Source organism: Podarcis cretensis, assembly GCF_951804945.1.
Source record: "Podarcis cretensis genome assembly, chromosome: 16".
NCBI classification, from domain to species: Eukaryota; Metazoa; Chordata; class Lepidosauria; order Squamata; family Lacertidae; genus Podarcis; species Podarcis cretensis.
This window is the reverse complement of record NC_137186.1, coordinates 7,738,935-7,751,942: the sequence shown is the minus strand read 5'-3', so window position 1 is coordinate 7,751,942 and position 13,008 is coordinate 7,738,935. Positions and strand designations below refer to the sequence as shown.

General features: G+C 43.0%; 1 protein-coding gene across 1 annotated transcript; it reads right to left on the bottom strand.

The window, feature by feature from the left end:
• Positions 1–11,246: 11,246 nt before the first annotated feature.
• On the bottom strand, positions 11,247–12,735 carry LOC307205746 (uncharacterized protein). Its single transcript, XM_079958518.1, has 2 exons — positions 12,601–12,735; positions 11,247–11,761 (listed from the first exon to the last, which is right to left on the bottom strand). Exon 2 carries the CDS (start codon positions 11,741–11,743, stop codon positions 11,252–11,254), a length of 492 nt encoding a protein of 163 aa, XP_079814644.1. The 5' UTR covers positions 11,744–11,761; positions 12,601–12,735; the 3' UTR covers positions 11,247–11,251.
• Positions 12,736–13,008: the final 273 nt, after the last annotated feature.

Here is a 13,008-nt window from a genome sequence, read left to right as displayed (position 1 = left end):
AGGCTGAGTCAATGAATGGTTCCCTAGATCAGATGGATGGGAGGTTGCCTGCTTTTGATGAATCATAGAATCTTAGAGTCGGAAGGGACCCAAGGGTCATCTAGTCCAACCCCCAAGTTTACATTCCCTCTGAAGGAGCGAGTTTTCAGCTTAGTATGGACATCAGTGAAAACCCAGTGCCTCCTATGCTTTCACTCTTGCCTTCCAACAGGTGGACTGAGGTTGAATTTCAGGAATGATTCAGTGTGCAGAAAAATCAATGGATTTGTTGGGGAGGTGGTTGCAATTAAAAAACAGGGTCAGAGGTGTTTTCTTCCAACTAATGGTAACAGCCATTAGGTCAGCAGAATGCTAACAGAGAAGAAGGTGCATTGGCCACTTGATGCCTTAGGAAGCTGTGATCACAAAGAATGTGGTAAAGCCATGAAGCAATTAGGCAAAGAAATGTCTCGATCTGTTCTGAATTAGCATGTGTGGAGCTCCCTAGCCAAGAGCCTTGAAATCCTTGAGGGATGTTGGGAGAAACTCTGACTTCAGTACCTCCCCAATGCTTCGTCAGCTCAGCTTTTGTAGGTCAGCAATGCCAGAAGCAAGGGAAAAGGTTCTAATATAGAGCCGTCCTTAAAAATTGCCCAGTTGGAATATTTGACTCAAAATCTGGAGGTTCCTCTTCAAGAGAATTTGATGAGACATTAAAATATGAGCTGTACAAACCCAGCCATGCTTCTCAGGGAGGTTGCAAATGTCCCCATTCCCTTCATTGGGGATGGGAGAGAATTTATTGGACTCCCAACTCCTCATCAGCCAGTGTGGTCCATCCTCAGGTATGCTGGGAGTTGGAATCCATCATCATTGGGAGGACCACCATTTTCTGAGTCAGTTTATATGGGGAGAGGCGGTCCTTGGGGTATTGCAGTCCTGAGCTACGGAATGCAAATAAAAATTTCGGATCCTACTTGCCCAAAGATGGAAGGAGGACAAACTACCTACAAAAGAAGAATGGTTGATAAAGATGATGGACGATGACGAAATGGCAAAAGTGACCCGGAAAATCAGAGATTAAGAGGACAATAAATTTAATAAAGAATGGGGAAATTTTATAAGTCACTTGAAAGAACACTGTAAACAATTAAAAACATTGGCAGGATTTAAAAATAACAACAACACTTGCAATGAAGCAAGAACTATGATAAAAACTGAGTTTTAAGAAAATATGGAGAATATGATATGATGCACTTTGAAAAGAAGATCTTGGGAAACCATGGGGGGGGGGTAGAGGGAAGTTCGGGGATTATGAGTATTCTATTTGTAAAATGATTGTGATGATAATTGTTAAAAGTGAAAATGAATTTAATTTTTTTATAGATATATAAAAAGGAATGCAAATAATTTTTCCACTGATTGCATAGGTGTCAATAATTCTCATATTAAAACAAAGCTACTAACACTCCAATTCTCATGCTAACAATGACTGCTTGTATCTTCACCCTGCTACAACTCTTACATATTATGAGAATGGACAAGTTTTGGAAGGTCTTTGAAATTAACCTACATGATTAGCATACATCCTGAACTCAGTAGGAGACCACCCAACAGCTGAAGCATCTGGAGCATCAGCTACACCCCCACCAAGACATAACCCACCACCCTAAAAAAGATATAACCTGAAAGCTGTGTTCTTGCCACTGCTAGTGCTGAGCGCTACTCCAAAGAAATTGTGGCAAGATTTCTTCCTCTCTAAGTCATTATGAAGTGTCGTTGTGCTAGGGCATTCTGGGCAAATTACTTTAAGTATTTGTTTCATTGTGTTTCTGTTCATCCTCTCTTCCATCATGGAAGGCAAGGCAGCATGCAAGTGCTTCCCAGGCATTTTTCTATGCAAGCACCAGCCGACAGCTCCTTCCTTCTCCCAGCAGTCTGCCAGGGAGGGAGATTACACATGCCAAAAGTGTCAGAACCCATCACCGCTAGAGGTGCCTTGAAATTAGGCATGCATTAAGAAATCAATATAAATATATCTATATTTAGAAAGGAACAGAAATGGTTTATTGAGTATTTACAAACGTACTATAAACAGGTGAAGACATTAGCAGGATTAATGTAAAAAATCTGCATTTTCAAAATATATATGGGATATATATGAGAAAAAAATGTTGTCATGGTGTAGTTCTCATTGGTGCCAATAGGTGGCAACTGCAACATGATGACAGAGCAGCAAGCAGATGGCACAGGCAGGCAGAAAAATGAGTACGGGGTACCTCGGGTTACAGAGGCTTCAGGTCACAGACTCTGCTAACCCAGAAATAATACCTCGGGTTAAGAACTTTGCTTCAGGAAGAGAACAGAAATTGTGCGGTGGCGGTGCAGTGGCAGCAGGAGGCCCCATTAGCTAAAGTGGTACCTCAGGTTAAGAACAGTTTCAGGTTAAGAACGGACCTCCAGAACGAATTAAGTTCTTAACCCGAGGTAGCACTGTACAAGGGCTGTGGAAGCTGCTGAGGAATAGCTAGTAATATCCAAGGCAACACAATGACCAAATACAATGATACAATATCAATATACACTCTTTATATAATATGAAATATATGAAAACAGATAAACGGAAAAGTTATGAATCTCTGAAAGTCACAAAATAGGCACTCTTGAAAACATAAAACCGAATAAATGTAAGTCTTATGAAAGTCTATGAAGACTATGCAAGTCTCTGAAAGAAGCAATGTATCAGATTCTTATCTGGTGAAAACAAGCTGTAAAGCTTTGTTTATGGCGTCCAACGCTGCTGAAGTAGTTCACAAACAGGCGTTGTGAACAGTGATTCCGGATATACCCATGGTTTCGTGGAATTCTTCTTCAGCACAGCAGAAGGATACAGAAATGCTTCCTAAACCCATCTATATGGTGAATGGAAAAGTATAACAAGAATAGCTATGGAGCAGTGGTCATAAAGTTATGTAGGAATAGCTAGGTTAGGTCAGGGATCCTTCCCTCTCCAGCAGCTGTGCTGCTCTGCTGCATACCTCTTGCCAATACTGCTGTTTCAGCCTCAGCAGCATTAGATGCCAAGGAGGAAGAATGTGGCAACAAAGCAGGCAAGCAGCCTGGGGGGGGGGGGAGGGGGGAGGAGGATGTAACCAGAGATAGATAGGCAGTCGGATTAAGCTGTGGAAATTTCCACACTCTTCCCCATCTCTGCTGTCAGATGCTTTGGTAGATTAGCCGGCAGAGCCAATGGTTGCCTTCCCATGCCCTGCTGTGTAGTGGAGAAGGGCAGAAATACTTTCTCTTCTTCATTCCCCACAGCTGCAGGAGCAAAAACTACTGAACCAATGCCATAAGCACTGGCATAGGCAAGACCTTCATAGCTGAAACCTCCGCAGCTGAGACCTACTTACGGTGGAATCTGCAAAGTACAGCCATTCCACCAGCTTTCCTGAGATGCCAGCTTATGGTTAGGCAAACTAAGGCCTGGGGGCCAGATCCGGCCCAATCGCCTTCTAAACCCAGCCCACAGATGGTCCAGGAATCAGCGTGTTTTTACATGAGTAGAATGTGTGCTTTTATTTAAAATGCATCTCTGGGTTATTTGTGGTGCATAGGAATTTGTTCATTTTTTTTCTTCTTCAAAATAAAGTCCGGCCCAGAGCTATCAACTTTCCCCTTTTTTAAAGGGAAATTCCACTATTCTGAATAGGATTCCTCATAAAAAAAGGGAAAGGTTGACAGCTATGGTCCAGCCCCCCACAAGGTCTGAGGGACAGTGGACTGGCCTTCTGTTGAAAAAGTTTGCTGACCCCTGTGTCAGCAACATCAGGCATTTCCTTTCCCTCACTTGTTATCTCGCAGCAGCCATTTCAGCAGGGGGAGGGGGCACAGAAGCAGGGTCCCTCCCTCAGCTCTGCTGAGGAGACAGCTCCATTAGGGTCCTCCCTTTATCAGCTTTCAGCCCACCAATGCCATTCCATCAGGCTGCAGCAAAGGGAGCAGAGAGAAAGAGGACAGAAGCAAAACCTCTCTGTTGGTTCCATTGAGAGAGTAGCTCCACTGTAGCACCCTGCTTGTGGTTAACGCTTAGCTGGAATGAAATATTCAACGCAGCAATAGAGAAATTAAAATAGTAATTTATTTGTCAGACAAATAAATATGAGGCACAGTGGTATATGGTTACCAAGCTCTGGCCTGGCCTCTTGCCATTCTGGCCAGCACTTATATTTCCTTAATCCAGCCCCCTTGCTCCTCCTGTGGCTGCCTCTGTCCAATCAGCCTGGTTGAAATTCCTATTGGCTGTTTGCTAGAGCCAATCACAAAAGATACACCCATTTCCTTCTTGCCCTTTTATGGAAATCAAAAAGCTATATATTCTTCTATCTATAAATGACAAATAAGTAGTAATATATCTTACATGTGTCAGAAACAAACAGCTTTAGAAAAGATTTCCCAGAAAATGTTCTGTTTCTGCCAGCTAGATGCTTTTTCACTGCTCTTGACCTTCTTAACCTTAGGAAGAAGATATGGCTCATTTTACTATTTATCCACCCTTAATTTGTAGGGTCAGTGTAACCTTGGCTGTCAGCCTGTAATTCCCTTTTTATGACTTTGAGAATTGTTTTCTGCTATAAATCAGGGGGGCCCCTTGTCTAGGAGTAAAAATATCTTGCCAAGGTTTTTAGGCATGGTCTTCTGCCTGGCATGAAACAGAACATTTTTAAACTCATTCTTAAAATACAAGCCCTGATTAAACATATAAGCTTTAATAAAAATGCAAGCTTATGATTAGATGCCTCACCACCAGGTTCCTCCCTCTGCCAGCTATCAGCTAACTGCTGTAATTCTACCAGGCTGCGGCAGAGGGAGCAGGGAGGGAGGAAACAGGAGCAGGACCGCTCCATCAGCTCACTTGGAGCCAGCAACTTTTGACTTGTGTTGTGTCTTTTTAGTTTTAAGCCGAAGGGCAGGGACTGGCTTCATAATCTCAGTAAACTGTTCTGCAAACTGTCTTAGCTGAAGAGTGGATAAGAATGCAGTAAATAGGTACACAATAGTTTGAGGGGAGAGACTTCATCAGGCAAGCAAATTACAGCTCTTGAAGCTGTCCCAGAAAATCCAGCGGGTGCAGAATGCTGCAGCGAGGCTCCTCACGGGGTCTCTGCCATGGGAGCATATTCACCCAGTGCTTTTCCAGCTGCACTGGCTCTTGGTGGAGTACAGGGTCAGATTTAAGGTGCTGCTTTTGACCTTTAAAGCCCTTCACGGCCTAGGACCCTCGTACCTACGGGACCGCCTCTCCCGGTATGCCCCACGGAGGACCTTAAGGTCCATAAATCGCAACACCCTAGTGGTCCCGGGCCCTAAGGAAGTGAGATTACCCTCAACCAGAGCCAGGGCTTTTTCAACATTGGCTCTGGCCTGGTGGAACGTTCTGTCTCCTGAGACCAGGGCCCTGCAGGATCTGATTTCTTCCTGCAGGGCCTGTAAAACAGAGTTGTTCCGCCTGGCCTTTGGCTTGGAATCAATTTGATTCCCTCCCCCTCTTTCTTTTTTCCTTTCTCCTTCTGTGTTGGAACTCCTATTTGGGGACTTCCCTGGCTTTTTTCTGGCCCATGTAGGACCAGTCTGGATAGTTAACCTTGATGAAGACTTTTTTGATTGAGTTTCCACTGAAATGAGATTGCATTTTAATATTTTAATGTATTTTAATCTTGTTTTTAAGCTGTATTTCAATAAATTGTTTTTATATTTGGTGTTAGCCGCCCTTGGCTGGGGAGGTCGGGGTATAAATAAAATTTATTATTATTATTATTATTATTATTATTATTATTATTATTTATAAGGCTTTGCCCAACCCTTCAGTCTATGCTTCTCAATTTGTTTTGTATTATTTTATGCACCGTGGCTTGCCATTGTTGTATCGATTGTAGTTTAGAAATTATTTATTGTAATTGTTAAGAGTAGATTTCTGTTTATTTTTTATATGCTGATACTTAATATCATTCTATACTATTCTAATGATTGTTGAATGTTGCTTTATTTGATGTAGGTTGCTTATTTTAAAGTTATGTTTTATTAACACAGTTTTGTATCGCATTAGATTGTTATAAGGTGTACATTCTTCGTTTCTTCAGCTTGTAAACCACCTTGGGTACTGTAAGATAGAAAGATGCTATCAAATTAAAATTGATGATGATGATGATACACAAGGCTTAAATACTATAGCACTATTCAGCAATTATCCACCATGTGTCGAGTTGAAATTAACCTACATGATTAGCATACATCCGTGAACTCAGTAGGAGACCACCCAACAGCTGAAGCATCTGGAGCATCAGCTACACCCCCACCAAGACATAACCCACCACCCTGAAAAAGATATAACCTGAAAGCTGTGTTCTTGCCACTGCTAGTGCTGAGCGCTACTCCAAAGAAATTGTGGCAAGATTTCTTCCTCTCTAAGTCATTATGAAGTGTCGTTGTGCTAGGGCATTCTGGGCAAATTACTTTAAGTATTTGTTTCATTGTGTTTCTGTTCATCCTCTCTTCCATCATGGAAGGCAAGGCAGCATGCAAGTGCTTCCCAGGCATTTTTCTATGCAAGCACCAGCCGACAGCTCCTTCCTTCTCCCTTCTCCCAGCAGTCTGCCAGGGAGGGAGATTACACATGCCAAAAGTGTCAGAACCCATCACCGCTAGAGGTGCCTTGAAATTAGGCATGCATTAAGAAATCAATATAAATATATCTATATTTAGAAAGGAACAGAAATGGTTTATTGAGTATTTACAAACGTACTGTAAACAGGTGAAGACATTAGCAGGATTAATGTAAAAAATCTGCATTTTCAAAATATATATGGGATATATATGAGAACAGATATACAGTGGTACCTCAGGTTACAGACGCTTCAGGTTACAGACACTTCAGGTTACAGACCTGGTCAGACTTCAGGGACTTGGCTCCCCGCCCCCTCCTTTGGCAGTAGATAAGCAGAACAAAGGAAAAGGAGTCTCTTACCAGTTAGAAACTTTAATGATCACAGCGAAAGAACAAAGAATCCATTTCTAGGAATGAAGGTGCTGCCAATTAAGGATTCCACCCACTTCCCCTCTTGTCATCCACTTCACATCCATGTCTTGCAACCTGATCTCACAACCACTTTGCTTTCTGTGCTGCCACCTTATCTGCTCTCCTTGACCTTGGGCTGAGCGGATGGACGCTTTCCAGTGAAAGAGAGTCCATTAACTCTCTCTCTCCCAGTTCTCCTCCTCCTAGCTATTCACCACCCGGTTCTTCCCATCGTCTGTCTTCTGAACTATGTCCCTCTGCAAACCACTGTATTCCAAATCTATACTATAATGATTTCCAGGCAGGCTTCCAAGCCCAGATAAGAATTAACGAGTCTCTGGCAGTTTTTAATGGTTTTATTTATTCACAATACAGTCAGAGCATGGCTACAGCCCTCTGCTCCATAGAAATCGGCTGGTCACTCTGAGAAATCACTTGTGTCACAACAGGAAAAACGCCAGCGTCCCACCTTTCCCCTTTTGCACTATTGTTGCAATCTGACCTTTTCAGCTCTTTGGACGTGAGCAGAGGGAAGGGGGAAATCTACACTGTCCAAGCATGAGCTCTCAGTCCTCTGCCTATCTGATTGTTGCTTAGCAACCCCTCCAGTGCCGTCTATCTCTTCCCCTCCCTCGTCTTGTGAGCTTTCTGTGTCTGCTCTAACTAACTCAGTGAACACTTGGGGGGGGGGGGCGAGCCCACTTCCTCCAAATCTAATTGTAGGCTGTCATATTGAGAGCCAGACCCTGTTTCTCTTCCATCTCCTTCATCTCTTGGCTCAGCTACGCTCCTGACATATACTGTCCCCCTGCTCCTGGGAAGATTCAGGAGCAGGGGGAGGGGGAGACTCCCACCATAGCTCCTCAGTGCAGCCCTCCTCAGCACAATCCCTGAGACGTGAGCAGTGAGAAGACCCCTTGGTCCACTTGCCTTTGACTAAGATTTCACAGAGCCACATATCAGTTGCAGAGTACCTGCTTTGCATGCAGAATATCCAAGTTTCAATCCATTGCATCTCCAACCAGGGCTGGGAAAGAACCCTATCGGAAACCCTGGATAGCTACTGACAGTCAGCATAGACAATACAGAGCTGTATGAACTAATGATCTCACTCCATACGAAGTAGCTCCTGATGCCCCTACTTAAACCAGCCTTTTATTCAGAATCATAAGGACTGGGATTCTATTTTACTTCTACAGAAAGGACCATATTGCCATGGTAGAGCACCTGCTTTGCATGCAGAAGGCACTCCCTGGCATCTCCAAGTCGAGCTCGGAAAACCACTGCCGGTCACTAAAGACAGCACTGATCTAGATGGACCCAACAGTGTGATTCAGTGTAAAGCAGCTTCCTATATACCTATCCTCCAAGTCCTCAATAATGAAGGAATGCTCCTAAGTCAACAGTATGGATCTCTCTTTGGACAGGTTGCACAGAGAGCATCCGCCTTCTACCCCAAAGAAGATTTAACTTGGTTCCTGTTACACTTTAAGAAATATTAGGTCCAAAACAAAGTACAACCAGTGGCCAGGGATGGTTGGAGTTGTACCTTAGCAACATTTGGGAAGCCCAAGGAGCCAGTGTTGTGTAGTGATTAGAGTGTTGGACTAAGACCTGGGGAAATAGGGTTCAAAGCCCCACTTGGCCATGAAGGTCACTGGGTGAGCTTGTGCCAGTCAACTCACTCTCAGCCTAACAAAATTCACAGGATTGTTGTGAGGATAAAATGGGGAGGAGGAGGACTATATGTTCTACCTTGAGCTCCCTGAAGAAAGGGTGGGATACAAATGCAATAAATATTGAATTCATGCAGTTTCCCACACTTCCACTAACTTATGAGCCTAGTATGTCCTCCCTTCGGTTCTCTGTTAGCTCAGGAACTCCCTAGGACAAAATACTCCAAAACTGTTCCAGCATGAGAGAATACCCTCCCCCCCTTCCTTTTGAGAAATAAGAGCAGGTAACAAACCAAGAAAGAGAGACATATTTGAATTCAGAATGAGCTTTATTGAAAATATTGAGTGGGCAACTGTAGAAGAAGCAGAAATGAACAAGGAAAAAGCACACACAATGGAACATGGCTCTGAACTTATTACTGGTCTACAGACTTTGAGGAAAGACTTGAAAAGGAGTAAGGAAAGGTTGCTGAGAGCCATTTAAAAGCTGTTGGGCTTGATGATGGTCCCAAAAGCTCAGATTTCTCAGAATCCAGAATGAGACACTCAGTAATGGATCTGCATCATCTTTTCCCGTTGAGGGTCATTCCTGTCATCATCACACATTTGTTCTTCAAGAGTCCAATATATCTAAAAGCACACACTACCACGACGTGCCAGCAGGGCCTTCCTACCAAAGAGCCCACCCTCCTCAGACCATAAAGGGAACCTCCAAGGTAGCCACCAAAATTGCTTCCAAGGAGACCAGACCCATAGCCATAGCCTCCTACCAGCCCAGAACCAGTCAACCATTCTCTCCGGCTCCCAGTATATTCTGCCTAAGAATTTTGGCCCATCTTTCCCTCTCCAGTAAATCTTTCCCTCAGACACTGGGAGCTAATCTGGATGCCATCTGTGACCTTTGCTGTTTTGTGAGGAAACATATTTGTGGAAGTATTTAGATCTTCTCTTAATAAAGTGATTCCTGTACCTGTGTCTAGAGATGCCCAATGTGTGTTGCTATTCATTAAATTTCCTCCATTAACTTAGTGTCAAAGTTTGAAGGTTTCTCAAACCTCATTTTACAGAGTTTGACCTTTTGGGAGGGCTTGGACTGGTTTGGACTCAGTCTGACCCTTATGTTTCTCTCCCCTTATAGTTTTGATCTATGGGCTACTTTTAAAATGAGGCTGCATTTTAAATTGAATTTTAACCTGTATTTTAAATAGGGGGTTTTTCTGGTATGTTTTTATTGAAATTTTACTGGTGTTAGCTGCCCTGAGCCCAGCTCTGGCCGGGTCGGGTTTGGTATAAATAAAAATTATTATTATTATTATTATTATTATTATTAGTATTAGTATTAGTATTAGTATTAGTATTAGTATTATTAGTATTATTATTAGGGCGAGATGTCTACAGCTTTTGCCATTTTAACTGGGGAGCTGGGGTACTAGATGCTACTGACCTGACTTCGCGCCTTTCTCTGTGCAGTTTGCTTGCCTCTCTCCTCCTCTTCAAGGCTAATTGGTCTACTAACACAACCACCTCGTGGACATTCTGAGGATTTCTGTCTCTCAAAATTCGAGAACATATATAGAGAGACTTTTTTCTCCCTTTCTCATCTAGCTAGAAGCAGGGGTCATGCAGGGAACCAGAATCTTGCAGAATTCAGTGAAAGCAAAAGGATATAGTTCTTCACAAAATGCATAAACTTCTAGATTCAGTACCAGAAGATGTGGCGATTGCCACTGATTTGGATGGCTTTAAATGCAGATTACAAATTAAAAAATAAAGTCAAGGTTTAAATGTACTTAATATATTTCTTTAACTCGTGTATGCAATAATTTAAAACTGCTATCAAAATACAGTATCTGACTGAGAGGCTGGATAATCCTGCAGCATTTGACTACATTATCACCCACCAAAAATATGTTTATTGTCCAAAGTCTTGTAACATATTGATTATAAAAGCGGTAGTCCACAATAAATTCCACACTGTGTACATATGCAAATGTTGCAAAACTACAAAAGATTATCCAGCTATTATGACTGTTGCTTCTCTGAATAAATAATGGTTTGAGGCACTCTAAAAGGGGACTTGTTTTGAAAAAGGGGGAAATGATAATTCTCTCAAGGCGAATGTACCTTATTTTAACCACATAGAACTAAACCATTCAGGGGGCCAGAGAAAAAGATGTCCTGCAAATGTTCCAATTTTAGTTTGGCCAAAAACTGCTTCAGACAGCTGAGGCCCTGGACACCTTGCTATGCGGAACTGAGGCTTTACATTAAAAAACCAAGACAAACAGGTTATCAGAATGCAGAACAAGCTTTATTGAAAAGGTCAAAGTAAGAGCATTGAAAGGGGCAAAGAAGAAAATCGGTGTAGAAGGATCTTTTTTCTTCTGCACTCTGAAGCAAAGAACGGAGGATGAATTCCAGGAGTGATTGCTTGAGTTCAGCTTTTCTGAACCATGGCCGATAGATCTGTATCAAGCCCTCTGATTATCAGTTCAGGATATGCTGCTCAGGTTTAATTGGCCTATGCACAGATGCTAAAACGACGCCCGAACCTCCTTCCCTTCCTGTAGCCCAAACCATAGCCGAAACCTCCAGAGCTTCCAAGGAGGCCAGACCCATAGCCCAAGCCCCCATAGCCTCCTACGATCCCGGAACCACCAACGGCACATGGAGTGTTGCCTCCAACAGCCACAGGCTCACAGCTGGCAGAGAGGATGGGCCCTGGGAGGGTCACAATGCAGGCAGGTGGCTCGATCACGACCTCTGCTGGTGGGATCTGGTTGATGGGTTTAGGGATAATCCCATCTAGGATGCCAAGGTTGGCTGCTCTTTCAGCACCTCCATATCCATAGCCGAGACCACCAAATCCGGAGCCGAATCCTCCATTTCCATAGCCGAGACCTCCCAATCCATAGCCGAGACCACCATAGCCAAGACCTCCTGCTGAGCCAAACCCAACAGTGGGGGTGGAAAGACAGGATGGGACAGCGCAGGATGGACCACAGTCAACCATTGTTGGGTGGAGGTGAGTCTGAAACCAAAAACACAAAGGGACAAAATAAGTGTGGGGTACATCACTTCAATGGACAGTGGGGAGAATATTTCAGACATAATCATCCTGTGGCAGTTGGATATTTTACCCATTCCCAGTTCACTAAACTCAATCCATCTTCCTTTCTTCATCACTGAAAATCAGCTGTCTTTGATAATTCTGAAAACATTATGCCCTCATGCCTGAAACCTTTATTCTTCTCTGCTTTTGTTACTACAGCCCTTCTCTTCGCTGTGGATCCCAAATCCAATCCCTGATAATTTCAGGATAGTCTAGGAATGTCCCCTGCTTCAAGGCCTGTAGAACAACGGCCAATCTGAGTAGGTAAAACTAAACTAGGGATTCCAATGGTCTGTCATGGTACAGGACAACTCCCTATGCTCATTTGAGTCAGGTATTTATTTGGAACCATGAAGATTAGAACCTTACTATAATTTTAGGGGGAGGACAATTGTTTAGTGGCCGAACATTCAGTGGTTTTCATTCGGAACATCCCAGGTTTGGTCCTTGTAATCTGCAGATTGAGCTGCTAAAGATTCCCTTCTTGAAACTCAGAGAACTTCAGCTGGTTAGTGTAGACAAAACTGAGCTAGATGGACTAACACTCAGAATCAGGCAGCTAAATACTTGATTTCATAAGGTACATATAGAAAAGAAGCCAGCCAACAACTTAAGAGTGTAAGGTTCCTGGTGGAAGATCTACCCAATGCACAGAGTAATAGAATTTTAGCCTTCTTTTGGAGTTCAGTTACCTGAACGCTCTGACCACTGCAAGAATTATTCAAATATAGCAAAATATGTGCACAAACTTGACTTACCAAAGTCTCAGAGGAGTAGAAATGAAGTGAAGGAGATGAAGCCAAAGGAAGCTGTTGGAAGACCTCAGCTCAGGGAGCCCTTTTATACCATTTCATCTGTATCTGCTGGTGGCTCCACATCCAGCTTGGATACACCTCCTTTCCCCTCGGGCTTTAATTAGTAAGCAATTTTTGGAATGCATCATGGCCCAAATTAAGAAACGAGGCAAAAGTGTTAAGTGTTTTCATAGCACCCCACTCTCTTCATAGTTATTCTTCCACCAGACAAAGCTAATAAAGGTAAAAAATCTTGTCTGTTCCTCCTGGCAGGCAGATCAAAAGGTGTTTTGTCCCCGTTCATTATTTTCAAAATAGTTGTTGATTTTCTCAGAAGTCTAATTGACTTTTATACCCAGGATTTTAGTTAGT